This window comes from Corvus hawaiiensis, chromosome 13 (assembly GCF_020740725.1).
Source record: "Corvus hawaiiensis isolate bCorHaw1 chromosome 13, bCorHaw1.pri.cur, whole genome shotgun sequence".
Classification (NCBI taxonomy): domain Eukaryota; kingdom Metazoa; phylum Chordata; class Aves; order Passeriformes; family Corvidae; genus Corvus; species Corvus hawaiiensis.
The window spans coordinates 21,972,738-22,000,626 of record NC_063225.1 but is presented as its reverse complement, the minus strand read 5'-3'; the positions used below and the strand labels follow the sequence as shown (position 1 = coordinate 22,000,626).

At 54.8% G+C, this 27,889-nt stretch overlaps 3 protein-coding genes across 5 annotated transcripts in view; 2 read left to right on the top strand and 1 right to left on the bottom strand.

Moving 5' to 3' along the window:
• Nucleotides 1-5,410: 5,410 nt before the first annotated feature.
• On the top strand, nucleotides 5,411-12,856 carry LOC125332922 (dual oxidase maturation factor 1-like). The gene is made up of 7 exons (XM_048318322.1): nucleotides 5,411-6,230; nucleotides 6,944-7,107; nucleotides 7,986-8,043; nucleotides 8,601-8,735; nucleotides 8,913-9,126; nucleotides 11,653-11,867; nucleotides 12,499-12,856. The coding sequence occupies exons 2-7, from the start codon at nucleotides 6,961-6,963 to the stop codon at nucleotides 12,705-12,707; spliced, it is 978 nt and encodes a 325-aa protein (XP_048174279.1). The 5' UTR covers nucleotides 5,411-6,230; nucleotides 6,944-6,960; the 3' UTR covers nucleotides 12,708-12,856.
• Nucleotides 12,857-16,383: 3,527 nt separating this feature from the next.
• Nucleotides 16,384-24,504, bottom strand: DUOXA2 (dual oxidase maturation factor 2). The gene is made up of 8 exons (XM_048318178.1): nucleotides 24,480-24,504; nucleotides 23,270-23,345; nucleotides 21,709-21,872; nucleotides 21,518-21,575; nucleotides 19,189-19,323; nucleotides 18,798-19,011; nucleotides 17,522-17,736; nucleotides 16,384-17,113 (listed from the first exon to the last, which is right to left on the bottom strand). Exons 3-8 carry the CDS (start codon nucleotides 21,853-21,855, stop codon nucleotides 16,920-16,922), a joined length of 963 nt encoding a protein of 320 aa, XP_048174135.1. The 5' UTR covers nucleotides 21,856-21,872; nucleotides 23,270-23,345; nucleotides 24,480-24,504; the 3' UTR covers nucleotides 16,384-16,919.
• DUOX2 (dual oxidase 2) overlaps nucleotides 19,407-27,889 on the top strand; it is a 27,145-nt gene continuing 18,662 nt past the window's right edge. Inside the window, exon 1 of one of the 3 annotated variants that reach the window (XM_048318175.1) lies at nucleotides 19,407-19,707. The gene's annotated coding sequence lies outside the window, so the exon portion shown is untranslated. Of the gene's footprint in view, nucleotides 19,708-24,099; nucleotides 24,136-24,603; nucleotides 24,635-27,889 lie in introns of those variants that run through there. The other 2 variants (XM_048318177.1, XM_048318176.1) reach the window with 2 other exon arrangements.

Genomic DNA, 27,889 nt, shown 5'->3' with positions numbered 1-27,889 from the left:
GGGATGTTTGGGCTGTTGCTGAGCTTACTCTAAGCCAAGGACTTTTCAGTGTCCCACGCTCTGCCAGTGAGGAGTTGCCCAGGAAGCTGGGGGAATCATGGCCAGGACAGCTGAGGGATATTCCATAATACAGAACATCATATTCAGTATATAAATTGGGAAGAGCCTCCAGTTGCCCTCAGGGGCAGCCTGGGCATTGGTCAGCAGATGGTCAGCATGAATCGTGCATCCCTTGTTTTTCTTGGGTGTTCTTTTAACATTTTTTTTAATTACAGCTATTATCATTAGCAGTAGTAGTATGGAGTATCACTAGTATTATTAGTATTTTTATATTTTTGTGATCTTTCAATTATCAAACTGTTCTTATCTCAATCCACAGAATCTTTTTCCTTTTTCTTGTGGTGAAGCCTTTCATTACATCAGGTCCTTGGCTCTTGAAGAGATTCAACTAAAGATGGTAGACAGCAAGAGGCCTGACAGAGATCTGGTACTTCTGTAGGAGCCCCAGCAGTTTGGAACCCATTTCACATTGGAACAACAGTTCTCCAGTTTCACTTGGAAATGAGAAGGGGCCAAACTCCCTGGACACACCAGTCTGTTCTCACTGCTCTGGTCTTTAGAGGAAACTCTTCTCCTGACCCTCTTTCTCAGCCCAGGAGAAATCCCAGCCTTCTGGGATATGAAATGACTCCAGTGTTGCTGGTTCCAAGCCAAATCTTCCCCCAAGGGATGTGTTCACCCTGGCCCCAAGGAAATGGCTTGCTCTGGACTGGGATGGGCTGTGCTTCAGAAACTACAGCATGGACATCACAGAACATGGAGCCTTGAAATCCTGAGTGTTCTCCTGCTGTGAATAACCCAAGGAAAGAGGCACAGGTGCTTGGCTGTGTCAGCAGAATCACAGTCCCCTGCCTGCCCAGTCTGGGAGGTCTCAGGGCTGTGTCTGAGCCAAAGCCCTCTATATGACCCTGCTCAGGAGATGCTGTTACAGTGTGTGTGCACCAAATTGGAGCAAGAGACAGGGACCATCCCAGCTACAGACCCACAAAGTCTTCTTTTATGGGCTTTTGTATGGGATGAAAACAGCTCCAGAGCAGTAGGGACAAAACCAGCCATGGGGTTGGATGAGAGCCCTCCTGCCACAGGACTCACAAAATCATCAGGGTGCTGGAGTGCAGTGAGAGAACACAACACAATCTCGCTGCCATTTTCTATTCATTTCTATTCATTTTAACCTCTGTATGGGGCTGAGAAGGAACCAAGGACTCCAATAGGAATAAGGTGTTCATATATTTATTGGTTCATCAGGCTCGTGGAGCATAAAATACAGTGAGCAGGATGCACCTGAGGGAGCACTGGGAAATTGCACCAGTTACAGCTCGTGGCACTCACGGTCCCGCTGTGCTGCAGAGGAAGGTGCCATAAACCACCTCCTACCATGGCCACCAGCCAACCTTTGAACTCCTTGCACAATGTTGAGACTATGCCAGGAATTGTAGAGGTGCAAGAATTGCCATGGAATTTAGGGATTTTATAAAATATGTGTAGGTCAGTACCACCACACTGAGGTGTTTTCCTATTGTGGCAGACAAGCCAAGCAGTAATTCTGGCAAATCTGCTTCCTAAAGGAGTAGGCAGAGGTGGATACAGTAAGACCTTTTCCTAGTCCAGGTGGGATACAGGAACTTAGGACACGCCTTTCTTTTCATTTCCTTCTCTCACTGTTCCCACAGCCTTGTTGACATCCCCCACCCTCTCACGTGCCAAGGACACCTTTGCCTTCAGGAGGGAATCTGTGCCTGTTCCAAGTGTTTTCAGGCCAAAACCAGCAAAAACTGGTCCAGGGTGGTAGCACTGATAAGGGAGCCACCAGCCTCCAGCATGGCCTCAGGAAGCAGCTCCAGCCTGGCCATGCTGCTGGTGTGGGAGGCAGCAACCTGCTCCAGGACCTGGATCCAAGTGCCACAGGAAGGGATAAGGGAGCTCCTGGCAGGGCAGGAGACTTGTGGGAATACTTACCTGGGACTTGGGACAATAGGGACTCTGTTCCTCTTGCCTGGGAACATTTGGGTGGCAGGCCTAGACCTCAGAAGACCACGTCCTTTCATGAAGGGCCAGCTTCCTGGCTCCCTGCCATGTGTATTTTCCCTGGAAGGATGGGAGACACATACCCTGAAAGGTTTTAGGGAACCAGCTCTGCTGGGAGGTCTGTGAGGCTATGGTGCGAGGAACAGGGCCTTCAGTCTCGTGTAAATTCTGGTGGGTGACTGCTGAGGGCCTCTGGTTCAACCCTTCACTCACAGCAGGACTGTCACCAACTGCAAGACACCATCCCAGGGTGATGTTTGGTGGGACAGGAGCACTGGGTGGGAAGAGCTCTGAACATTGTCCATCAAAGCTCTTGTGACACCCAGAGCTGGTAGACAACATGCATGGGAGACCTGGCCAACCCCAAATCTGCCTTGGATATCTTCCACCACAATGTTCACTCTGCTGATCCGAGATCTGGAAGCTCACACCCCTCAGGAGGTGGTGTGAAGGGATTCCAAGGCTGGCAGGGAGATATAAGACAGAGGAGTTTCCATGGAAAAATGTTTATTGCTTAAAACTGGCCTCTAATGCCAGGGATTACAAGAGAAAGCTTCTCTCTAAGCTGCGGGCAGGGATGAAAGTGCTAATTACCACACAGTGCATCATTAACAAGCCCCAGCAAAGCTGGGAAAAGTTTGACTCCCTGATGGTTACATCAAGCTGGCAGGAAGGGCTGTTATCTGTTATCAAGGTTCCCCACACTGGGACAGTAAAATCCCTGATGAGACGCATCCCAAAGCTTATGCACTTCCCTGAGACTCATCCCAGGGCAGAGGAGCTCTGTCAGATGAGGGAGACACTCTGGGATGAGGCTGGAGGAGCAGTTTGGGAGCAGGCAAATCCATTTGCACTCTGATGGAGAGGAAACACCTGTAACAGATGCAAGATGGGAAGTGACGTCTTTCCCCTCTCCTCCCACCCCCCAGGGTATCAGGGTACCTGCTTAGATCCTCGCATGATCCCTCCCCATATCCCTGTTGCAGGCTGGGATTAGGGCAGCCTGCAAGGGGCACTTGGGGTCCGTGGACAGCAGAGAAGGGCCGGACCTGCAGCCCCTCATCCAAGCTGAGCAGCCCCAGGAAGGCAAGGGAAGGAACGGGACCAGGCCCAGCCCGTTCCCCACCCAGACATGGGTTGTAGTGCCCATGGGATCAAACATGGAGTCTATGGGTGGGATGGAGATATTTGGGAGGGCAATGGGACAGCTATGCTTCTGTCCCATGATCTCTGAGAACACATGGAAACCTGTAACACTGGCAGGAGCTGACAGCAGCTGTTTGGGACTGGAAGTAGAGATGATCAAGTACCCAAAGCAAGATGCTCTTCCTGTCATGTGCCACAGAAGGTCCAGGCTGTGTCCAGAGACGTGTTCCTCTCCTGCACGATGGCTCTTGGAAGGGGCAGAGGGCTGAACACTCAACAAAATTTCTGGATGAGGATTTCCTCAAAGTGCAGCTGAAACCCCTCCTGTTTCAGTTCCCACCAGGATGATGTGTGGCTCCTGCTGAGCTCTGCCTCCATCTCCTGGCAGTCCTTTCACGTGACCCTGACCTGTCTCCATCATAAGATAGGAAACCCACTGATCGGTGTAGTGGGTAGCAACACCTTCTCCCTCTCTCAAAATGTGTAACTTCCAAATAGAGCTGGAAAATGGATCCTTCTTGCAAATATATCTAGAGTCAAACCAAGGCCACGGCAGCCTCTCTGCTCACCAAGGTGGAACTGATGAGAGGGAGTCCCTCCTTCCTTCCTCCTGTCCTTTCCTTCAAGCTGCTCAATCATGGGCCATTCAGCTGTAACAAAGATTCCTGGGCAAGGACCCATGGGACGGGCTTCATCACAACAGAGTCCCAGCTCGACCCCAGCTGCAGCTTTGTCCCTGTCAGGGAAGAAGACAGAGGGGTGATGGGGACAGCTATGGGGCAGAGTGACACCTGGGCATCTGTTTTTCTGGCTCCAGTGGGTCAGAAATCTTCCTGGTCCATCCCCAAAATCACCTCCCTGCCCAGGCATGTACCCACTCTTTCCTCACTGCACTTCCCAGCACGGAGAGAGGCGGCTGATCCAGCACTAAACGTCTGCTTGCACAAGCGGTGATGGGTGCTGCTCCCCTCGCCCCCACCTCCCTCCGGTGACCTGCATCAAATGACTCATCCCTAATCCAGGGATCCATCTCTCCAGAGGGAGGGAAGCAGAAGCTGCCCAAGGAAGAGGACTGCCCCAGCAAGGGCAGGGTGCTGACAGCGGGAGAAGAAACTCCCTGGAAAACGTGTAATGTTCCCTCGAAACTGTGTGATGAAACACACACCTTTACTACCTGCAGAAATAGCCAGGAAATTTAACATTTGAAAAGGTGGAAAAAACACCATGTTTAATAATGGCCTCTTCCTATATGCAGAGTGCTGGGTGAGGGGTAAATCAAGCAGTTTTTTCACACTTCCCAGGATATGATCTCATCAGCAGTCCAGGGAAGAGGAGCATCCCACTGTCACCATCACGCCCCATTTCCATCACTGCTGGGGACAGATGAGGGAACCAGAGCAGCTCTGGGAACTCCCCCCTGACATCCTTGCACACAAACCCTGTGTTGCTGAGAAGAAGGGGAACTCCCTCCCCCTTGTTTTCATTGCTGGCAATAGGGTATCTCCCCAAAGGACAGGTTTGTGATGCTCACCTGAACAGCCCCAAACCCGCCGGGCCTCAATCCCTTTCAAAGGCAAACTCCACATTTGGTCTATCCAAGCCAGTGCAGGGCTCATCTCTCTGCTGCCTCTTCCAGCTCCAGGGAGTGCAAGGAGGGATGGTTTAGACCCTCATCCCGTGAGTCACTTCACTTCCCCACCTTGATTAATTTCATCCTGCCGGTTACCACCCACCTCCTCAGTTGTCCTCTCCCACACTGAAGGGAGATGTGTTTCCACCTTTCCAACAGGTCCAAAGCCCCACGGGCATCCGTGTGATCACTCCTAAGGATTTGCTCTGTTTGCTGTGAAGTTCACAACTCCCTCTTCTTTGCAGAGGCTGACAGAGCTGGAGCTGGTGCCACATCCCCACCAGACAGCACATCTCTGCACATGCATTCCCCAGCCACGTCACCCTTGCCACCCTTTATGTAATTTTTTTGAACAACTCTTGGGGAGGGATTCAGTGTTCAGACTGGGTAGGACCATTTGGGGACTTGAGGGGAAATGGCAAAATCCTTGCCCAAAAAATGCCTTTATTTCCTGTTGGGCATGAGTGGAAACTTGTTGTTGCCTCCCTCTGCCAAGGGGGTGGGCGTCCAGCCAGCCCATTCACTGGGATACAAAAAGAAATAGCCAGGGGATGGCTGGGCCAATTTCAGAGAGAAGACCCCAAACATGGGTCAGGAGAGTGTTTCTGCCACGCTGGTCCCTCTCAGTATCAATACAACTTTCTTCAGCCAACCAAAATGCCAAAGTACAAGAGCAAACCACAAAAGCTTGAATTTCCATGGTCTCCATGCCGTGGCCAGGTTACAAAGCTGAGCATCTTCTGCATCATGGAGCTGGGAGCACCTCTAGACCCATTCCTTTCTGCTGGTCCCCTGTGCCAGTCACTGTGTCACCTTGCCCGGTGACCAACAGCTCAACCAGGACCTTCCCAGGGAAACTCCCCCAAGGATGGGGCCAGGAGCAGGGTCATCAAGGAGGCCACGCAGCCACAGCCCGTGCTCGATGATCTCAGCTGGGAACCTTCACCAGGCGGTGCAGGTGAGGGCTTTGCTGTCTCGGACAAGGATCCACAGGGGCCTGGCAGCTCCAGGGTCTTCCTGCCGTGTGGAACTGGACTTTGCACTGTTCTGCAAGAAAAGTAAAGGAGAAGAAGGCAAACCGCTCTCAGGACTGTGCCAGCCCGTAGCTTCCCTGTGTGCCCTGGGGCTCAGCAGGAGTGCCGGAGCGGCTGGATGATCTAACCGCCTTTGGAGGAGGGCACCCTGAAAAACACCGGGAGAAACACAGCCGTGACTCCACGCCAGGCTGGCTCCTCGCCCGCAGCCCTGGCAGGAAGCGCTGGCAGGCGGGCAGGCAGCATCCCGGCTCATCCCGGCGCTTCCCGGCTCATCCCGGCGCTTCCCGGCGCACGCCCCAGCTCCCAGCCCGGGACCGGCCGCAGCGGAGGTAGGCTCGGGGTGGGGAAGGGGATGTGGGTGTTTCTGCTGCTGCTGCAGGGATAGCCTCCATTCCCGGGGAGGAATGGCAGCCCTTTCCCAGCGGGAAAGTGAGCTGGTCGAGTGCTGCGGTGAAAACAACATTTCGCCCCCAAGCAGCGTCCCAGCGTTGCCCCAGGCGGGTCCCGGGTGGGCGGCACAGCGCAGCCAGGGACGGGCAGTTTCTCTGTCCCCTCCGGGTTCCTGCCGCTTCCTCGGACGATGAGGAGCTGACACTGCCGGGCCAGCGAGGAGCAGCCCGGCGGGGCTCATCCTGCAGCGATTCACCCAGAGCTCCGGGCACAGAGGGAGCCAGGCTGCTGGATAAAGAGCTGAACTAGGGAGGGTGGGAGCACAGGGAAGATTTTGGGGATGGAGAACAGGCAGAGGAGGGGAGTGAGCAGCCCAGCGGTGTTTGCGTGTTTTGCTGTCCCTCTTTGGGGACAACCTGATTCCCTGGTGGCTCCAACCCTGTACGCCGGGAGGATGGAGGGCTCCCGCAGGAGATGCTTGAGTGCATGCCCAGTGCGGGATTGCAGAGTCCAAGGGGCACTGAGGTGCACGCACAGCCGTGCCCGGGACCAGCAGAGTGCTGGCAAGGGGGCAGGAGGTGGTTCCGTGGAGAAGGCTGGGTGGAGTGGAAGTGTGGAGATGATTTTCTCTCATCTGGGTGCCAATTTCCAGTCCTTCCAGGCAGCAAGATGACGCTGTGGGATGGCTCCTACCCCTTCTACCCTGGAGCCAATGCCTGCTTCCCCTTTGACACCACCCGGGCTGTCATCGTCACCGTCTTCCTCTCCATGTTGTTGATGTTCATCATCATCCTGCCAGGGATCCGGGGCAGGGGGGTAAGTGGAGGGGCAGGGGCAGTTCAGACCTCTGGTCCCACATTCCTCTTCCTTCCCAGCCTCGATAACAGACTTGGCAAGCAAACCTGCCCACAGGTTCAGGGCCAGGGCTCTGGGATCTCTAGAGAGCCATGGGGCTGAGCTCTAGCCCGTCCAAGCAGGCACACCCATCCCAGAGACACCAAACACCACCACCCCAGATTTCTGAGGAAGCCAGATCTATCTTGTCTGGATTTCTCTGTGAACAAGCCTGAATGATTTCACCAGAGTGGAGCAGCAGGGTGAGGCTTAAAGATCTCACCCCACCTTCTCAGAAACCTCAGTAAAAGCAGGAGGTGTGTACCACGCATGTCCCAGCACTGCTCGCTGGGCTCTGCGTGGCCAACAGACCCCGCTGTGAGCCACATTGGGTGTTTGTTGTGTGCCCAGTTTTGCAGCAGGGCTGGTTGAGGGGCTTCTGCCCCCCAGGGGACACTCTACAAATGCTCAGTCACTCCTTTTGTCTAAAGCTGTGGCCAGCTGTCAACAGGCCCAAACACGCGAGGTTTGGATAAGTGTGGAAATTCCAGCTGAAGACTGTTAGGAGGAATGTCTCCACCCTCCTTCCCAAAAAAGGGGACGTCACAGCTTTCTCCAGTGGGTCCTTTTGATCTTCTGTCTCTATCTGGATCTCCCTGCTGCCTCCCCCCCAACCATGGCAGGGATGCCCTGGCCACATGTATCCCCCATGCCACCCACCCACAGAGCACATGGGGTGACTCCCCAGGGGAGGAAGGGGTCTATTTCTCACCATCTGGTGAATTCCACGCTTGGTGCCTGAGGTGTCCACGGCAAAATCTGACTGATACCTGTCCCTGCACTCTGCTCACCCCTTACAGCGACTCTTCTGGTTCCTGCGCTTGGTGTTGGGACTCTTCATGGGAGCAGTGGTGCTCAGTGAGTACTGGGGTCCTGGGGGGAAGCTCATGGATGCTCAAGACGTGGAAGGGAAAGGTGGGGGAGGGTGAAGAGACCAGCCAAGGCCTAAGACCAGCCTGTAGGGTGAGTTCATGGGGAAGATGGACACATGTCTTTTGTCTGGGGCCTGGTTCCAGCAACTGGTGGAAGGTGCAAGCACCCATCTGTCTCCAGGCTGAAGACTGGTGGTCATATCCAGGGCAGTCACCAAAAGCCCACCACCAGCTTCCAGGGGTTCAGGCAAATTGGCAGGGGCTTAGATGAGAAGCAGTGCCCAGACAGTGCCCACACATCAGCCCCACTGCCTCCAGGGTTAGGATCTGCACCAGAGCTGGGGAGAAACCAACCCAAATGGGGCTTTCAGGGTCATGGGCCGGGGTTGATATTGAGGAAGGACATACAGGACTTTGCCCCAGCCCAGTCATGACCTTGGGGTGAGGTAGGGGATGCTCAGACAATGGTGACTGTCCTGGCAGGTGCTTCCAGCACCAGACATCTTGCTGCCAGGCTGTAACTAACCCCTGGAGTCTTCACAGCTGTCCAGTTCACCAGAGACTGGGAGACGGGCTGGGTGCAGGCAAACACCTCCTACAAGTCCTTCAGCCGTGCCCAGGTGGACGTGGACATCGGGCTGCACATCGGCCTGGCGGGGGTGAACGTCACACTCAGGGGTGAGTCTGACGTCCCCATCTGGAGCTCTGGAGTGGCCATGGCCCCAGGAGGTCTCCAGCTGCTCTGGAGAGGCCCTTGGTCTGTCTGGAGGCTCCTGGGACCTTGCTGTGCCCATGCTCCTGGCTGGCAGTGCCCAGCGGCTGGCACAGCAGGAGCTCAGCTCATCCCTCCTGCAGGAAACCCAGTGCACCAGATCAACGAGACCATCAACTACAACGAGCACTTTCCCTGGAACTTCGGAGCCGATTACGACCGCAGCTACAGCGAGGGGCTGGAGAAGGGGCTGCCCAGCCCCATCCTCTACGTGGCAGAGAAGTTCAGCAGTCAGAGCCCGTGTGCCGTGCACAGGCAGTACCGCATCGCTGGCCACTACGCGTCCCTCGCACTGTGGTGAGTTACAGCGAGGGGTCAGCCCTGTCCCCCGCAGCGAGGGGGAGCTGGAAAGAGCCAGGGGACAGCACAGGGAGTTTTACTGAGCCACCCTCATCGCTGTAAGGCCGTGCCAAAGCCTTGGCTTTCTGCAGAATCTGGGGTTCTCGTGCTTCCTGGCCTGTCACAGATCCATAGAATTGTGAATCGCAGAGAGATTTGGGTTGGAAGGGATCTTAAAGCTTATGTTGCTCCAACCCCCTGCCATGGACAGGGACACCTGCCACTATTCCAGGTTGCTCCAAGACCTGTCCAACCTGGCCTTGGACAATTCCAGGGGTGGGGCAGCCACAGCTGCTCTGGGCACCCTGTGCCAGGGCCTCCCCACTCTCACAGCCAGGAATTCCTTCCCAAGATCCCATCCATCCCTGCCCTCTGGCAGTGGGAAGCCATTCCCTGTGTCCTGTCCCTCCAGCCCTTGTCCCCAGTCCCTCTCCAGCTCTCCTGGAGCCCCTTTAGGCCCTGCAAGGGGCTCTGAGCTCTCCCTGGATCCTTAATCCTTCTCCTCTCCAGGTGAACACCCCCAGCTCTCCCAGCCCGGCTCCAGAGCTGAGGGGCTCCACCCTTGGAGCATCTTTTGTCGATGTCTCCAGACTCCTCTTATGTGTTCCCTGCCTTGACGTACAGAACTGTAGTCTGAGAAAAATTATTCTTCATTTAAGGGAAAACAGACGCAGCTGTGGGGCTTATGGTTCGAGATCTCTCCCAAGGACCAAGATAGAGAGTCCCAGTTAAAACAGGCTGTGAAGGGTCTTCTTTTGCACATCCAAGTGGTCACAGACCTGCCCAAGGGGAGCAGGAGGGACCATCAAGAGGGTGCTCAGAGCTCATCTGTTGGTATGAAGCTGAGAGCCCTTTGTGTGTGTTGTGATTGTGAAGTCTCAGAGGAAAGGCACCACAGGGAAGAGCGAGCCTTGCAATTCCCCCGTGAATGGAGGTTCCAGGTCCCTCTACCCATCTCCTTTTTTATTTTCAGGGAAAATAATTATCCCCACCCAAACATTCCTGTACTTCAAAGCAGAAATGTTCACAAAAACCTTATTTTTGTTTTTTTCCTTGGAATCAGAAAAATTGTTAGGCTCACCCCCCAGGGTGCTGAACCTACAGGGTAGGGCTGGCAGCTGGGTGCACTCCAGGTGCTGAATCAGGTGTGGGCATGGCTCATGGTGCAGTTCTCCAAACAAAGGTGTCCCTCGATGCCATTGTTCCTCTGAACACGTGGGAACTGCCTGGGGGTGGCCCGTTGTGGACAATCACAAGAATCAGAAAAAAGTTACTTTGGAGGGACTGTTAAGATCTGATTGTTAGAGAGATACCTCTGCCCAAATTAAGGTGCAAACGAGACCATATGCTGACATCGACAGTATGGATTTTATGTCACAGTAAATATGAGGTAGACAAAGACAGAAAGAAATAGAAAAGGAAAGGGGGGAGGAGAAAGAGTGAGAGAGAGACAGATTAAGTGAAAAATATGACCACCCATGGAACCAGACGGTGTCCCATTGATCCTCTTCTTCTGGTCTTCTCAGTGGTGGGGGTCCCACGAAACTCAGAGTTCTGTGCAGGTTTAGGTTTAGGTGGGAACACCCAGGTTCCTTCCCTGCAGGGTGACTCCTACCCTTTGCAACGCTGTGGATCAGGTGTATTTTTCTGGTGGAAGGGCTCAGACCCTGGAGGTGCTTCAGGGATCTTCAATGGTTCATGATCCCTTCTAAGACATGACCCTGCCTCTCACACCAGCGTTGAACCGGTTCTGCCCGTTCAGAAGGGATGCAAGCCCTCAGGCCGAGGTGTGAGCGGGAACACCGTCCCATCCCGTGTGAACGGGACCTTCCCGGGAAGGGAGGGCGAGTTTTCCAGCTGAGCCAGTTGTGTAACGGGACATCGGCACGATAATAAACACCACCCTGCCTCTCCGGGGTCTGCTTTTTATCAGCTTTCTCCCTCATCTGGCTCAAAACCCAGAGCTTCTGGGCTGGGTCCTCTGTCTGACACTCATCGGAGGGTTTGCCACCACACACCCAAAACCCCTCCTTCCCTCTCGTGGGATGCAAACCCAGGCCCAGCAAAGCATCTGCTGCCTCTGCAAATGGCCAAATGTTTGTGCTATTAAACATTAACATTTCAGTCCCTCACAGGAACCTCCAGAGATTTCTCCTCCAGTCCCACACTCAGAGCAGGGCTGATGCCAAAGCCATACCAAGGTGCTTGGGGGCTTCAGGGAGTTCAACACTGAACGTTCCCAGGTGTGGAGATGGCTCTGCACCGCTGCGGGATCTGTCCCACAGCTCCAGCACTCGTGTCATTACAGAACTGCTTGGGTTGTGAGGGACCTCTTCAGATCAGGCTGTCCAGCTATCTGCTGAAGCAAGGCCAGCTAGACCAGGTTGCCCAGGGCTTTATCCCTCCATTGGAACATGGAGAGGAGATCCTGAGTAGATATTCTAAGCCTGATGTTTTCTGCTCGGTTTTGTGGTCCTTTTGCAGGCTGGCCTTTTGCACATGGCTCATTTCCATCCTGCTCTTCTCCATGTCCATCCTGCTCTATGGTGGCCACATGCTTCTGCTCACTGCTGCTCTGATCCTCTTCTCACTGCTCTTCTTCTTCACCGCGAGAAACACCCCGAAGTGCCCCATCCAGTTCGGCCCAGTTTCCTTGAGAACAGACTATGGCGAATCCTTTTGGCTCACATTAGCGACAGGTGAGTGCTCAGCTTGCTTCTGGGGCTTTTCTTGTCCCTCCCTGCAGAGATGATGCCCCAACAGCACCTCATCCCTTCTTTCTCCATGGCTGGTCACAGAAAACGTTAATTTTGGGTTAGAAGATTTTAGATTAGAATTATCAAGGTTGGGGAGAAAAAGAGAAGAGCAGTCAAGAGATTTGAATGTCTGAAGTTCCCTGCTGGATAGAGATTCCCTCTGCCTTTCAGGACCTGCCCCACATCCGGGCAGCAATTGTTTCCTTTGATCAAACCAGAATTTTCCATGCTACAACATCCAACTCCAGGGAGACCAGCCCTTTTCCAGTAGCAGAGAGTAATGAATTCCCCCTGGATAATCCTCTTTTTCAGGCTAAGCAAGCTCAGGTTCCTCCAGCCTTTCCCTGTGCACAGTGGGCTCCATCCCCAACTCTCTGCCCCAGTTTATGGACCTCTCTTTTGTACTGGGGAGCCCAAAGCGATGCTAAAATCGAGATGGGGAAAGAGAAATCAACACCTTCCCCTGACGTGCCAGGTGATAGCACATGTCCCTGGTGCCCAGCTGGGTCTGGATGGAGCTGGGAGCCAGCAGGACTCCTGCAGTGGTGTCACTGTGTGTCACCGTGCATTGCAGGGCTGCTGTGCCTGCTCCTGGGGCTGGCCATCATCATCCTCAACTCCGTGCAGCCAGAGAAGCTGAAGCTCATCTTTAGCCTGGACAAGAGCAGCAAAGAGGAGGTGTGGGACAAGTCCCGCCTGCCAGCTGAGCCCAGCTGCTCTGCACAGGATGTGCTCATGGTCCCCCTGGGTGAGCTCTGCCAGGTGACAGCCACCCAGCTCTGAGGCACAGGGAGGCAGGGCAAGGCCTGGAGATGCTGCTCCTGAATTCACCAAATCCATCAAGAGGCCAGGTGGAAAGAGACATGACAAGAGCCAAGTGATGAGAATATCCAGATCTGAAAAGGTGTCTCAAATACAACAGTTTGCCTTTTGTTTGTTGTTCTGTTTTTCTGCCCTTCCCCTCTGTCCATTCCTGTGTCTTCCCCAGGACACAGAGATTAAACCAGAATAAGCTGGGAGGAAAGTAAGTAACTGCAGACTCATAGATATGAACCAAAGAGAAGTAGAGCCCCCACAAGAGCCCCCTCACCCTGAAAACCCTCGAAAAGTCCCCCTGCCCTTGGATGCTCTTCCCATCAGCAGCCAGGAGGTGCAGATGGAGCTGCGCTGCCCAGGGTGCCCTGTACCCAACATCTCTTGGTATGGGGTGAAGAGCAGGATGGCAAAGAGGAATATGATCTAGTAGGATGCTGGAGGTACCAGGCTGGGTGGAGGGAAGGAGAGGAGGAGGTGGGAAGGGAGGTGCAGCAGTGCCTTGGAGACCAGCTATAACCAATTAGGGAGAGGGGAGCAGCACCTGCAGTCTGGGTTCCTCCTGCCCAGCTGTGGAAATCCTCATGTCAGGGGCAGGAGACACTGAAATTCTGCACTTCCAAGGCAGAATTGTCCAAGCCACTCTGGGCTGTGGGCAGCCAGCAGGACCCTTGTCCACGCTGGCAGGGAGGGTGCACGCTTCAGCTTTGCCCCCCTTTGCCTCTCTCAGGGTTTCACTACTTTTTTTCTGTTTTGTGCTCGTTTATTTTCCCCTCTATCTCCATAAAATGTTTGACCTGGCCTTTCACTTGCCTGTTGATAGAGGTGTCCCTCTGAGGGCTGTTGCTGTGACGTGGCAGCCACAGGGAAGGGATAAAGAAAAGGCAGAGACCTTTTGTGGTCCTGAATGGGGCACCTAACCCGGGCCAGCCAGTGTGGGGCAATGAAGCCAAGTCAGTGCACCCTGAAGAGGGTATTGGAATATCCCCAGCAAACAAGCAGGGGGAATATGGGAGGACTTTAGTTCCTGGCGTGCCCCTGAGTGTGTGGGAGGTTTGATGGGAGCGATATCCAGCCCCGCAGAGAGGTTTGCAGAGGAACCACCATGGACCAGGCCCTCTGGGGAGGAGGAGCTCAGCCATGGCATCCTCTCCCGTCCCATTCCAGTGGGAAGAGCCTTCAATGAGAACCTAGAGGACCCAACAGGGTTTGGAGCTGAACTCCTTCGGCTTGGGATCTCAGCTGGGATGTTTCCAAGGACACCTATCAGGAGATGCTCCAGCCTGCAGATGGACCAAATCCAAGGCGCAACAAATGCCTTTGATTTAGTCAGTCGAAATTCAGGCCTCAAAAACCTTTCCCTGGTGTGTTCCTGCCTGGGGAGCAGGGCAGTGGCCGCCTGCCAGATGCCGTGGTGGTTGCAGTGAGTGCCACCAGGGTGCCACGGTCCTCGCAGAGCCCCAGGCTGCGCTCCCCGAGATGCTCACAGTGCTTTTTCCATTGCTGGCACTGATTCCGGCTGGATGCCAGATTCCCTGGACACTGGGGGGCCAGAGTCCACATGGGCCAAGAGCCGGGGATTTAGTGGTGATCATTTTACCTCTTGTTGTCCAACACCACCTCAGTCCAGCCAGGAAACTGAGCTGGGAGCTGCGGTGGAGGGAGGAGGTGGGACCTGCAGCAGCACAATGCAGGGGCTGCTCAATCACGGCTCTTACAGGGCAACTGCAGAAGCTGCTGCGACCTGGTGAGGCACAATAATCACCCCCGAGCAGCGGCCCTGGCTGTGCCCGTCCGTGTGGAGCCAAGGGAAGAAGCCCCCCGCCTGCACATGTTCTTGCAGGTGGCCAGTCCCCTGGTACAGCCAGCCCATCCCCTGGCACAGCCAGCCCGTCCCCTGGTACAGCCAGCCCATCCCCTGGTACAGCCAGCCCATCCCCTGGCACAGCCAGCCCGTCCCCTGGTACAGCCAGCCCATCCCCTGGCACAGCCAGCCCGTCCCCTGGTACAGCCAGCCCGTCCCCTGGCACAGCCAGCCCATCCCCTGGCACAGCCAGCCCGTCCCCTGGTACAGCCAGCCCATCCCCTGGCACAGCCAGCCCGTCCCCTGGTACAGCCAGCCCAGCCCCTGGCACAGCCAGCCCATCCCCTGGCACAGCCAGCCCATCCCCTGGTACAGCCAGCCCGTCCCCTGGCACAGCCAGCCCATCCCCTGGCACAGCCAGCCCATCCCCTGGCACAGCCAGCCCGTCCCCTGGTACAGCCAGCCCAGCCCCTGGCACAGCCAGCCCATCCCCTGGTACAGCCAGCCCATCCCCTGGCACAGCCAGCCCATCCCCTGGCACAGCCAGCCCAGCCCCTGGCACAGCCAGCCCAGCCCCGTCCGTCCTGACCCGCCCCTGCAGTGCGCGAAGGGTCTCTGCATCCCCCATCGTGTCACTGTCGCTGTCGCAGCTCTGCTGGCCCCGTGCAAGACCTGCTGCAGAAATCCCGGCCGTCCCGTGTTTAATCTCACAGCTCTGGTCCCAGCCCTCAGCTCGTTAAAGTCCTTTGGAGGCTCTCCCATCCCTTCACAGCTCCTCATGACAAAGATTTCTTAGTGGCTGACCCCGAAATGTGCCAGCGAGACTTTTGTCCCCATGGGAAGGATGCTGCTGCTGGAGGCTTGCCAGAAATGCAAGAGCTTCAGCTGTGCCCCATGGCCCCTCCTTGAGAAACCAGCCCCCCAAATGTCCAGAGTGTTTCAAAGGACAGGGGTTTTAGTAAAGTTTTATTGAAAATAATTCCTGTGCAGAACAAACCACGCTAGTGACACACAAATACCATCTGACAGAAATAAGTAACTTACCAGCAAGGGTCTTTTCTCAGAAAGAAAACTCAAAATATGGAAATTTTGTACTTTACAATTAATTGGAATGAAGGTGCCCAGGCTTCCAGCATTCAGATATAGAATCCCAGAATAGTTTGAGTTGGAAGGGACCTTAAACTCCATCTCATTCCACCCCATGCCATGGGCAGGGACACCTTCCACTGTCCCAGGCTGCTCCAAGCCCCGTCCAACCTGGCCTTGGACACTGCCAGGGGTGCAGCAGCCACAGCTGCTCTGGGCACCCTGTGCCAGGGCCTGCCCACGATCCCATCCAGCCCTGCCCTCTGGCAGTGGGAAGCCATTCCCTGGGTCCTGTCCCTCCAGCCCTTGTCCCCAGTCCCTCTCCAGCTCTCCTGGAGCCCCTTTAGGCCCTGCAAGGGGCTCTGAGCTCTCCCTGGAGCCTTCTCCTCTCCAGGTGAGCACCCCCAGCTCTCCCAGCCTGGCTCCAGAGCAGAGGGGCTCCAGTCCTCAAAGCATCTCTGTGGGCTCCTCTGGACTCCCTCCAGCAGCTCCAGGTCCTTCTCTGCAGGTGGGGTCTCACCTGAGTGGGGCAGAGGGACAGGTTCCCCTCCCTCCCCTGCTGCTCCAGCTGGACAGGGATGTGTTCTCATTCTTCTTCTTCTTCATCCTTCATTCTTCTCTCTCCTTCCTTTCCTATGGCACCTTTTTGGCCTACACTAGGCTACAAGTTTTGTCTAATAAAGGCCAAATTTGAAAGTGAAAAGGATCACATCACCACATCCCCCACGACAAACTCTGTGGCACATTTACTCAGTCTTTGTTTCTGGAGCAGTTTTTTTTATTCCAGCTCCTGTAGCATCCAGCCTGCAGAAGCTGGATCCATGCCTGGCTTTCCTGGACACACCTAAACCACGAAATTTCATGTTTGGGAAAGAAATGAGCAGGTGTAATCCCTGGCTTTTGGAGTGGCAGGTGCTCCCAGGGAGAAATGTCACCCATGAGCTGCTTCTCATTTTCAGCAGGAACAGACCATTGGAGAATCCCTGCACTGTGCTGTGGCAGGGCACGGAGCAGGAAGGGCATTCCTCCTGGGACAGGGATCCCCAGGTGGCTGTGCAGCTCAAGTTTCTGGAGCTGTGAGCTGCTCTGCTGGGAGCCTGCCAGCATCGCCTGCCCCTTCCAGAGGGCACTGCCAGGGAGATACAGTCTGTGAAGGCACTTGCCAGCAAGGACCTATCCCACCGTGGACTTCAAAGGCAGTTGGATGGGGAAATGCGTCTCTGGGGACATCAAGAAGAGTCTGTGATCTGCCCTTTTGGGTCCATCTTCAGGGAAGGAGTGAGAACTTTCTTCTAGATGCTGTTGATTTCAGAGGGTTGAGAAGGAGACAGGCCCTTGTCCACAAAATGAGGGTTGATGAACACCTCAGGCATTTCCTGGTACTCCTCTGCTTTGTCCTCACGGAGATCAAAGAAGGCTTTCAGCAGGTCCAAATTGAGGTGGTGCATCGCCACGATGGTGATCCCAGCCACAAAACAGAGCAGGCCTGGAAACAAACACGCTCTCTGATTGGGTTCCTGTCATTCCAGCACTGTCCCCACCCAACAGCTCTTCTCGGATGGTCCCCTGCCAGAGGACAATGCCTTTGCTTATGGAAGGTCACCTTCTATTGTGTGAGCTGTTCTGAGCATCTTAAAGCCCAGGCACAGGTCTGAAAACCCAGGCAAGTGATCCCAATGTCTTTGCACCTCAGGAGCTATAAATGCCTCCACCGCCCTTGAGATGGTGTTTCCCCTTTTCCTATCCCTCTCCACATCTCTGCCAGGATCTGCTTTGCCAAGGCACAGGCTGGGGCTCTGGGGAGCTGCACTTCCCACCTGGGAGGGAAGCACTGGGACTCTTGTACATCCAGAGGGACACAGTGATGTGACCTGGGGCACCCTGATGTTCTTACCAATTGCTAGCACGAGCCAGAAAGATCCCCCATAAGCTACATGCAGGGTCCCGGTCCCAATCTGGATCAGACACATCGGGGAGTTCCTCACGGTGGAGAACGAGAGCAGCGAGAAGATGGTGAAGGCCCCTGTGACCAGGAGCATGTATCCTCCATAAACAAGGACAGGCATGGAGAAGAGAATGTTGGAGATGATCCATGTGCAAAAGGCTACCCTGGAGACAAGAGAAGACCAACAGATGAATGGTGCGAGTGCCACGGATTAGGATGCTCTGTGTGAGGATTTCCAAGTGGGAGGAGGAATCTGGGCTCCAGAGTGCACTGTACAGGTGGAGAAGCTCTGTAGGCAGGCAGGAACGATCCCTAATCCCCACACTGAGCAAGCACACGTGTAAGGCTCACACTGCTGCACCCAAAGGGCAGAAACACAGATTTCCTCTTCCTGTTGCTCAGCCCACAGACAGGAGCAGCCTAGAGGAGGCTGTGGCAGCCCACTCGGTGTATCTGGACCATGCCAGTTCCCTGCCCTTCCACGTGTGGGGCAGCACAGACCCTGAGAGCAGCACCAGGGCTGGGATAACTGCAGGAGCAGGCAAAGCTCTGCACTTGCTGAGGAGTTGGGCTACAGAGGAAGCCCTCAGCTATAGACCAGGAGGTCTTGTTCCATGGCATCCTTCCCTAGTTTCTGTGTCCCTGCTGTCAAACACCAAGCAGGGAGAACAGCACTGCAATGGCTCTTGATGGCCAACAATGTGGGGGAAGGGACCATCCCCTGCCAGCTGGGGACCAGTTCTCACCCAGCCCAGGTGGGCAGTGGCATATCTCTGACCTTGCCAAGGAGTCCAGATCAACTCCACAGAAACAGCAGCACCATTTTTCCTCACCTGATCCCAATCTTAGGTACAAAATACACTCACAGGGGAGGTTGGGAGAGTTCTTCATGTGTCCATGGGCCTCTCTGGGCTACTAAGGACAGCAGCTTCAACTCCATCCATGGGGATGGACTTCTGCCATCATCACCACATCACAGCAAGGACCTGCACCACGTTCCTCTCTCCTGTGCTCAGTCCTGCTGCGTTTATCCAGCAGAGAGAACCAGGACTTCCTCTCCGCTCATCCCAAAGTGTCTACAGCGCCTGGCAGGGACCCCTCCGTGCACACAGCATCCCTCTCGGAAGGAGGCAATCCCACCCATCCCAAAGGCTGGGGGAAAGGCAGCCAAGCCCTTCACATCCCTGCGCCTCCCATGCCTGCAGCAGGACGGGACAGGGCTCACCAGAGCATGGCTGAGGCGTAGTGGCCGGCGATGCGGTACTGCCTGTGCACGGCACAGGGGCTCTGACTGCTGAACTTCTCTGCCACGTAGAGGATGGGGCTGGGCAGCCCCTTCTCCAGCCCCTCGCTGTAGCTGCGGTCGTAATCGGCTCCGAAGTTCCAGGGAAAGTGCTCGTTGTAGTTGATGGTCTCGTTGATCTGGTGCACTGGGTTTCCTGCAGGAGGGATGAGCTGAGCTCCTGCTGTGCCAGCAGCTGGGCACTGCCAGCCAGGAGCATGGGCACAGCAGGGTCCCAGGAGCCTCCAGACAGACCAAGGGCCCCTCCAGAGCAGCTGGAGACCTCCTGGGGCCATGGCCACTCCAGAGCTCCAGATGGGGACGTCAGACTCACCCCTGAGTGTGACGTTCACCCCCGCCAGGCCGATGTGCAGCCCGATGTCCACGTCCACCTGGGCACGGCTGAAGGACTTGTAGGAGGTGTTTGCCTGCACCCAGCCCATCTCCCAGTCTCCTGTGAACTGGACAACTGCCAGGAAGAATTAAAGCGGGGTTAAAGCAGGTCCAGTTTCAGGCCTTGCTGTGCTCAAGGGGAGAATCACAGGAGAGTGGCAGCATTCCCACCATGGCACTGCAAGGGAGTGTTAGGAGGGCAGGAGTGCTGACTCAGCCACCAGGATGTGCCCCAACCAGCTCCCACACCCTGCAGAGCTCAGGACCTCCCCTTGCTAAGCATCCACTCCCTGGATCCGGGAGCAGCAGAGCTCAGATCCCCAGGGATGAACATCATGACCTGATTTCTCCTTGGACATCCTCTCCAGAACTTCCCTGCAAGCTCCCCGCCATGGCAAGCACCACAGCACCCAGGGACCAGGCTCAGAGATGAGCCTGTTTGTCAGCCACAGGAACAGGGGTGAGTCTCATTTCACACATTCAGCTCCCTAAATCGCACTGTTAGTGAATAGTAAAGGTCACTGTCAAATGGAGGCAGTGGAGAGGGGTGGGAAGTGTCATCACAGCTCGGACAGTCCTTCCAGCTGGGAGAAAAAGAAAAATTTGAAGCATTTCTGGTATATTTTTTTTGGCACAAGGTATCCTCTCCTGAAGCACTTCCACTTCGCAGTGGGTGTGGAAAGTAAAGCCGATGATTTGATGTCAGGGTGAACAAAACTTTCCTGAGAAAATGTTCAGTTGTTGAGTCAACTTGAGAGGGCACTGATGCAGTGGGAGCTCCACAGGAATGCTTTTTGGCTGCAGTGTGCCCTGCTGCTGCCAGACAGAAACTCTGACTCTGGCTTCAGAACAATTCGTTCCTCCCATGTGCCCCAGCAGAGCCCGGCTGCAGCCGTGTCACGGAGCGGGGCTGGATGGCTCTCCAGGGCTGACCCGGATAGGGGGCTGTGGAGTCAGCCCTGGCCTCCACCCCTCTGCCACCTCCAGCCTGGCACCATGCTTCCAGGCAGCTCTGGTGGCATCTCCCAGAACCTGGACATCCCCAGGATGGCAACCGCATGCTGGGATGGTCCATGAATCCTGCAGCTGGTCCCAGTCTGGCTACCTGCTTCCAGTGCCTGGCCAAATCAGGGCTGAATCTTCTAGGTTATCATTATCCCTCTCCCTTCATCATCCCACTCTGAGCAGTCCTATAATCCAACTTGTCCTTCACAGCAGGAGGGATTCTTTGATTTAGGGTCAGGGTTGGTTTCTCTCGCCACCTGTTGTCTTCTGTCCCCTCAGCACACCTTTTCTTGCCCATCCTGTTGCCCTGTCCAAGTTGGAAATCCCACTGCTGGTTTCCACTACCAGTTATTACAGAAGATTTCCTGGGTTTTACTAAATTAAATCCTCTCCTTCCTCTCCTCTGACCTTGCTCCTTGGGAGGTCTTCACCCCACTACTGCAACCTCTGTCCTGCCTGTGTTTTATTCCAACCTGCTCCCTCCACATCCCTGCAAGGCTCCTCACATCCTCCAAGCATCCTGGCTGCAGCCCCAGGCAGCACAAGAGGGCTCACACAGTGAGGGAAATAATGGAAAATTGGTGAGGAGGATTGTAAACACACTCAACCAAGGTGCAGCTGGGGTGTAGAAAAACCCATAGATCACAGTAACCACTGTCTAGCCTTGTGTGTTGGAGAAGCAGAGCATCTCTTAGGCAGCTCAGAAGCACCTATTGAACAGGCTTGAGATCCTACCCTGCTACAGGAAAGATCAAAGTACATCAGTGAACTATACCTGCACAAATCCCTGAAATACAGGTGAAAACAGCAGGTTTGGTGATCCTCTGGCATGGACTGAGCTCCGTGGTGCCGGTCCCCTCCTTGTCCCTGCCCAGTGCTGCTTTGGGGATCCTCCCGAGGGTGAGGTAATGAAAATAAATCTGCTCTTTGCATTTCATCCTCGCTTTTGTGGTTGTTTCTGCACCCTGTCTGTGTCAGGTCACAGACGCTGTCAGAGGAATGTGGGGCTGCGCAGCCTGATGGAGCTGGGGCGGGTTGAGTTACAGCCAGCAAAGCTCCCAGAAGTAACCATGGGCACCTCCGAGCGCCCTCAGCCCCCGTACCAGGGAAGGGAAAGCCATTTTGGGAAGATACGCAACTGCTTTGCAGAGCAGGGGTGAGTGAGGTAGACCCCACAACCCCAGCTCACATTTCCCAGACACAGACTCTGCCCCAGGGTTTAATCCCGCCCCCAGACCCATCCCCGAGGGCTGCGCAGCACTTACCAACAATCACCACTCCCACGAAGAGGCTGAGGAGAACACGGAGAGTCCAGTACAGCCTCTGCAGGGAGAGAGGTGGGACATCAGGCAGGGACGAACAACCCCGGCTCTCCTCCTGCCTCACCCTGAACCACCCCGGAGGGTCCCAGCAGCCAGAACAAGGGGAGCAGTTGCCCGTGCCCGGGGCCACGCACCGCCCGTCCGCGGATGCCCGGGATGATGAGCAGAAAGCTGCAAGCCAGCGTCAGGAAGACCACGATGACTATGATGGTCCTGATGTCGAACCCAGCAGCCTTCCTCTGCTGCGGGTAGAACGGGTAGACGCCATCAAAGAGAGTCATCCTGCACCTCCAGAAGCCTGTGGGAGAGGAGTGGTCACAGCAGGGACCCTGCACTGCCCTGCCCGGATGCCTCCAGCCCGTGATGGCTCAGCTCTGGAGTAACCAGCTGAGGGAGGTTCGCCTAAAGAGTCCCCAGAGGGACAAGGAAATGTGACGCTGCAAGCAAGCAGGAGGGTGGAATACTCCCCAGCAGAGAGCATGCCACCCAAAAGCCCTCCGTGGAGAAGAGGAGGTGCCTGGGGCAGGGCTCCAGCAGCCCGAGGGACTGTGGCAGCCCAAGGAACCACGAGCCCCTGAGCTGCTGCAGGGTGAGGAGCAGCCCCAGAGCAGGAACCTGTTGAGCAGCTCTTGCCCAGACAGCGCCGGGTCTTTCCCTCCAGCAGGTGCAGCCAGGGCTTTCCGCTTTGGGGTGATCCCTTAGGGGAAGTGCCCAAGCCAGTGACCCCTGCAGAAGTGTTTTCCTTCAAAATTACAAGGAACCACTGAAAACATGGATTTCACAATAGCAAAATTATTTCCAGCCAAGGGCCAGCAGTGCCAAGTGGAACAAAGCCCACTACTCCCACTCCTGCCCGTTTCCTCCAAGAAGCTTTTCCCCAAGAGCTGCTGGTCTGGTGAAGGAGGAAGAGGAAGAGGGAGGATTGGTCCTGCACTTGGTCCAGAGGGGCCAGAAGCAGCCCCTAGTCCCAGGATGAGAGTCCAAAGAACATACAAACTTCGGGAGCACATCTCAAGGCTAAAGGAAGCTGAATTACATAAGTTGAAAAGATGTGTCAATCCCACAGATGACTTTGAACTTCCTCTGACACTCCAGTTCCAGCAATTACACGCCTTCTTCCTGCGCCTGAGTTGGATCTTTTCTAATAAGATTGATAACACGCTTAGTCCTCCTGTTTTGCTGATTTAATAGCCTCTCTGCATGTAACCACCCCGGCAATGCCAGAGCTGATTTGATTCCTGACCAAACAGCGTTTTATTCTCTCCCTGTACGGAGGAGGTGATTTTATTCTCATTTTTCGAGAACAGTATTACTCATATTTTTAGGTAAGATCCAACCCAGAGCAATTCAGCCACAAAAAATTGGTCCCAAATCCCTAGAAGTGAGTGGGGATCATGACAGCTATCATAAAACAGTTTGCTTGGACAGCTGAATTGCTTTTCAATACATAAAGCGGTATTTGATTTGAGAATAATTTTCTGTCCAGTAACCCAGATAATAACAGCCAAGAGTTTAATGGAGACTGGGATTTTACAACAGATCTGGACCTGAATTTATCTTGTCTCTGCTCCAGACTAGCAGAGCTGTCATGTGGTCTTACGAATCTTCTTTGGGGCTATTTTGCTGCAAGAGCTTTGGTTTTTTTCCTTGGAAAGCCAAACCCAGAGAAGGACAGCCTTCAAGTGCTATGATTACCTGGCAAGCAGGAGCTGTAGCTGATTCCCAAGGATACCGAAATCCAGCAAAAGTGCCCACAGAACAGTCAGAGCTGCTGCAAGAAAAGAAATAAATGAGCAGTTTAACTTAGGACAGACTAAATCTTACTGACTTGAATTCCACTTGTTTCCTGGTATCTTTGCCCAAATTTCCTATGAGATACAATGGAGTAAAGAAAGATTTCCAAGTCTGTATTCACTAAAATGCAACTCTTCACAGCTTAAAAAATGAGAAACCAGAACATAACAAGGAGGATGCTGCCTTGTTAAATCTTAATTTAACTTTCAACCAACACCAAGGGATATCTGTATTTCTGTACACTTTGCAATTTCTGGGACTTGTTTTACAGAGAATTTCCAGGGAAACAACTCTTTTGCTGCCTGCCCATCTTTCTCCCTTGATTACCCTTCACAGAAGACCAGCTCTTTGGCATTTTTGCAGCTTTCAAGTGGAAAAGTTTTGCCTACAGTTCATGGCAGGAGAAACTGAACTTGTTGCACCTTGGAAAGCATCCTCCACACTGAAGCATTGCTGTGACCTCAGAGCCCCTGTGGTTCCCTCTGCCACAGTGTATGGAGGGGGGGAAGACTGGAAACATCTTCAAGGAAGGGTCAGCAATTCAGCAGAAATAGACGATTTATCTTATGTTTTAAAACATTCTGGACTTGGAGAGAAAGACAAAGGGGGCAGAAAGTTTGCCCAAACCCCAGAAGTTTCTCCTTACAGAAACTCCATTTCCCTGCTTCAGAATGAATCGAGACAAAAGGATTTTTTTTAAGTGCTCAGCCAAAAACTCCCGGTGGCAGAGCCAGCAGCAATCCTAGCTGGGCTGCTCAGGGCTGCAGGTCGGTATTCTCCGTAGGAAAAAGAGAAATCCTGTCCCCTGGAAACTGAATCATCAGAGCTGCAATTCGCAGGTGGAGAAGGAGGGGCGAGGGGCCAACCTCACTGCACTTTCCCGACCCTGTAGCAGGGTGGAATAGAAGAAACCGAGGGTTAGCTCCAGACGGGGAGCATCCTCCCCTCGCGGTCCCTGCGAGCCGGGACCCCCGGAGCGCGGCGGGCAGCGCCGGGGGCCGCTCGCAAAGAGAGGGACCGGGGCGGGCGGCGGGGGGGGCCCTCACACCTCACACCTCACACCTCACACCTCACACCTCACACCTCACACCTCACACCTCACACCACCTACCTGCTGCTGCTGCTGCTGCTGCTGCCGCTGCTGCAGGCGGCGGCTCGGGCGGCTCCGGCCCGCAGCGCTCTTATAGGCGGCGGCGGCGGCGCGGGCCGTATGTAACCCGCGGCACCGCCCGCCCGCCCGCCGCACTCCGGCCGCGCCGCACGCAGGTGAGGCCACCGCCACCTCAGCGCCCGCGGGGGACCGGGGACACGCGGGTCACTGCCTGGGACGGGGATCGGGACACGCGTGTCCCCGCTTGCGTGGAGAAAAGGGAGACAGAAGGGCTGGGGATGCGCGTGTCCTTGCTTGCGCGGGGGGACTGAGGGATCAGGGACGCTCGCGTTCCCCGCTGGGGGTGTGTTTGAGGGCCACGAGTGTCCACGCTTGGAAGGATGTCTGGGGGACCGAGGCCACGCGTGTCCCTGCCTGCGTGGGTGGGGTGGCTCCTCGGGATCGGGGCCGCGCGTGTTCCCGCTTGCGTGGGAGCTGCGGGACCGCGAGCGCGCGTGCCCCCCCTGCCCCGCCCGGGGACGCGGTGGCCAGGGCCGTGCACGCTGTCACCGGCGGGGGTCTGTGTCACTTCGGGAGGGGACAGGGGCCCGTGCTGCTCCCGCTTTCTCCTGCTGTGGGGACACGTTGGGATGGGGCCGTGCCCGGGGCATGGAAGGGCTCGGGTCGTGTCCCCGTGTCACTGCCCGTCCTCAGGGCTGGAGGGCTCTGGGTGATGTGTGAGGACGGTGAGACGGGGCCGTGCGTGTCCTCACCTGCAGGGTGCGGTGGAGCCACGCACATCCCTGCCGGTGAGGGAGCAGGCACGGGACAGAGCGTGTCCCTGCCGCAGGCACAGGCAGAGAGAGACCCCTCATGTTCCTCCAGGGGACGGAGTCTCTGCTGTGCTCGGAGGCACCGGGGCACCTGGCCCTAGGGGGAAGCTGGAGACACCACTCGTCCCTGTGTGCACATTGTCCATGGGGTGTGCACGTGTCCAGGATACTCTGGGATCCAAGGCTGGGGAGATGTAGCCTGTTCTGAAATCCTAAGACTGACTGGTGGGTGGGGTAAGGCGGCAGCCCCCAAGCGTGTCCCACCAGAGATAGAAATTAGCTGGCACTCACAAGGACCATAAGGATCAGCCCCCAGGCTTCTGGAATGCCTTGGATCTGCTGTCCTCTGTGTGACCACACTTAGGTTCTGCCGTGGGGCTGATGCTCTCTCAGGATTATGGTGTTTTCCACAACCCCAGGTGACCTGTGGCCCTGGGGAGAGTCCAGGAGACTTTTGGAGGCTGAAACCCTAATTTTAGTGGAGCCAAATCTGCTGGGATCAGGTGGAACAAGAGACCCTTGCTCTGTGGGAAGCTGTGTGTTTGCACTATCTGACATACAGTTTTTGGAGGGCAGTGAAACTCCAGGCTTTGACAGGGCACAGGGATCCTCTCTGATGGGAGAAGACAAGGATGACAAGCTTAATTTCACTATATGCAGAGCGAGGGAATGAGCTTCCAGAGGTGGCACAGGGAATCTGTGGAAGAGTCTGGATGGCTCATCATTGCAATATTCCTGGAAAACTTGACAAGGCTGTGGAAATAATCCACATTTGGCAAGCTTTCCCTCAGCAAGCTGCACCATGGGCTTCCAAGGTCAGTCTGCAAGATCACCACTGTTACTGTATCACACTGGCCATGACTCAGACTGGAAAACCTTCAGAGTCTTGGATTGATAAGGCAATAAGTGAAGTTTGGTTTCTGGGGCACGGAGAGATAAAGGCATCTCATCTCATGGCTTGGGACAAGAGCAATTCCCATACCTGAGGAAGAGAGATGTGCTCAGCGACAGAAGGAATTTTAAAACACTTGTTCTGCAGGAGCTCTATGAGAAGACCCAGGGGAGGGGGACACAATCTGTGCTGTGGCTGTGGTGATGTGCTTTGAGCCTTGGCTTTGCTCTGTGTCTCCTGAGCCGCTTCTGTGGCACCTTCAGACCTCACTCGGGATGGGGGTTGCAACTCTGCCCATTTTGAGCCAGCTGTGCCTCTGGGGTGTCCCTTCCCACAGCACAGGAGGCCACGTGGACCTCTGTGCACAAGTCAACCACAAGTGCTGCCGATGCTCAGGGAAGGGGCTGTTTCAACAGGGAGAGCTTTCAGGCAGGAGAGTCCCATGTGATGATGGTGACAGGGCTCTGCCACTCCTGCCAGAGGTCACAGGCATCTCCATGTGTCACCAGAAGCCAAACTCACGTTCTTTGTACAGGATGGGGCTCACGGAGCCTCTAGTTCCCAGCAGCTGCACGGTGCAAATCTCACATCCACCAGACTACGCTAAGCACAGGGCTGTGGGATGGAAAGGATGTGGGGTGGAAGAGCTGTTGTGATGGTGAAGGAGCGTGGAAATGTCGCTTCTTTAGACACAACTTACTTTCTAATGTAAAAGACCAGAAGTACAGGGATCTCTGGCAGAAGGAGTGACCACGGCTTACATGCTCTGCTCACAGCCTGGTGATGAGTGTTTAAATTGATGAACATAATTAATGTGAGTGCAAATGATAATATTTAAGTCTCAGACCACTTTGTTTTCCAAGCAGACAGTGCAACACGAACTCATGTTTTGTGGTTTGCACCACTGGGAGATACAGGTGAAACATCCCCACTGCAACTCTCAGTAAACCCAAAATAAAACCTGCAGAGTTGCTGGTAATGTGTAAGCCTTTCCAAACCCGGATTTTCTTCAAGTTTTAATTAAAATAATGAAAAAAAATTAAAAGGATCACTTTGGATGTGACAGAGTGGTGTAGGAAAAGCTGAAACCTGTGCATTGCTGCATCTCTTGGCAGCACAGCTCTTCTGAAATAGTGCTGATCTTTGGATTCACGCTGAGACAGGGGCAAAGAGCCATATTTAGTGGAAAACCCCATCTTGGAGTTAAATTCAGGTCTGGCATTTCTATGCATGGCATTGTCACATTTGTGGCTCTAAATCACTTCACAGTTCAGGGCTGGGAATCCCTCTCTTCTGCCAGGTGTTGCCTGGGATTTTAAAGGTTCAGCTCCCAGTGATGAAATCTGCTCTGGATCCAGGGCTTTTGTGGAAAGGGAGGTGGTAAAGCATCATGAGAAAGGCTGGTCAGGAGGGATGGCAATCAGGTTAGCTCAGAAGGGATCAAGCTGTCTTGTCTGCAGTAGTCGCATACTTTGGGATGTCTGCCCGTGTGCTGAGGCTTTTCCATCATGTTCACAGCTGGATGGGTCAATGCCAGAAAAATGTCCAGCTGAAATGTGCCTGTTTCTGTAATGAAGGGCTCTCTGTAACGGAGCAGGCACAACGGGATGATGAGCTGTGAGTCTGTAACTGGGATACCCCGAGGCAGGGCCACTGGTCCTGCTGCAGCAGGAAGGTGTTCTCAGCTCAGCTGACACATCCTGACA

What these genes read in the sequence shown, in the direction of transcription:
- DUOXA2 (XM_048318178.1), bottom strand. Translation starts at nt 21,855, where the DNA reads ATGACTCTCTTTGATGGCGTCTACCCGTTCTACCCGCAGCAGAGGAAG. An exon ending in CGTGGGAGTGGTGATTGTTG is followed by an intron (nt 19,324 to 21,517) that starts GTAAGTGCTGCG and finishes TCTTCCTGGCAG; the next exon opens with TTGTCCAGTTCACAGGAGAC. An exon ending in TACGCCTCAGCCATGCTCTG is followed by an intron (nt 17,737 to 18,797) that starts GTGAGCCCTGTC and finishes TCTTGTCTCCAG; the next exon opens with GGTAGCCTTTTGCACATGGA.
- LOC125332922 (XM_048318322.1), top strand. Translation starts at nt 6,961, where the DNA reads ATGACGCTGTGGGATGGCTCCTACCCCTTCTACCCTGGAGCCAATGCC. An exon ending in CAGGGATCCGGGGCAGGGGG is followed by an intron (nt 7,108 to 7,985) that starts GTAAGTGGAGGG and finishes CACCCCTTACAG; the next exon opens with CGACTCTTCTGGTTCCTGCG. An exon ending in CATGGGAGCAGTGGTGCTCA is followed by an intron (nt 8,044 to 8,600) that starts GTGAGTACTGGG and finishes GAGTCTTCACAG; the next exon opens with CTGTCCAGTTCACCAGAGAC.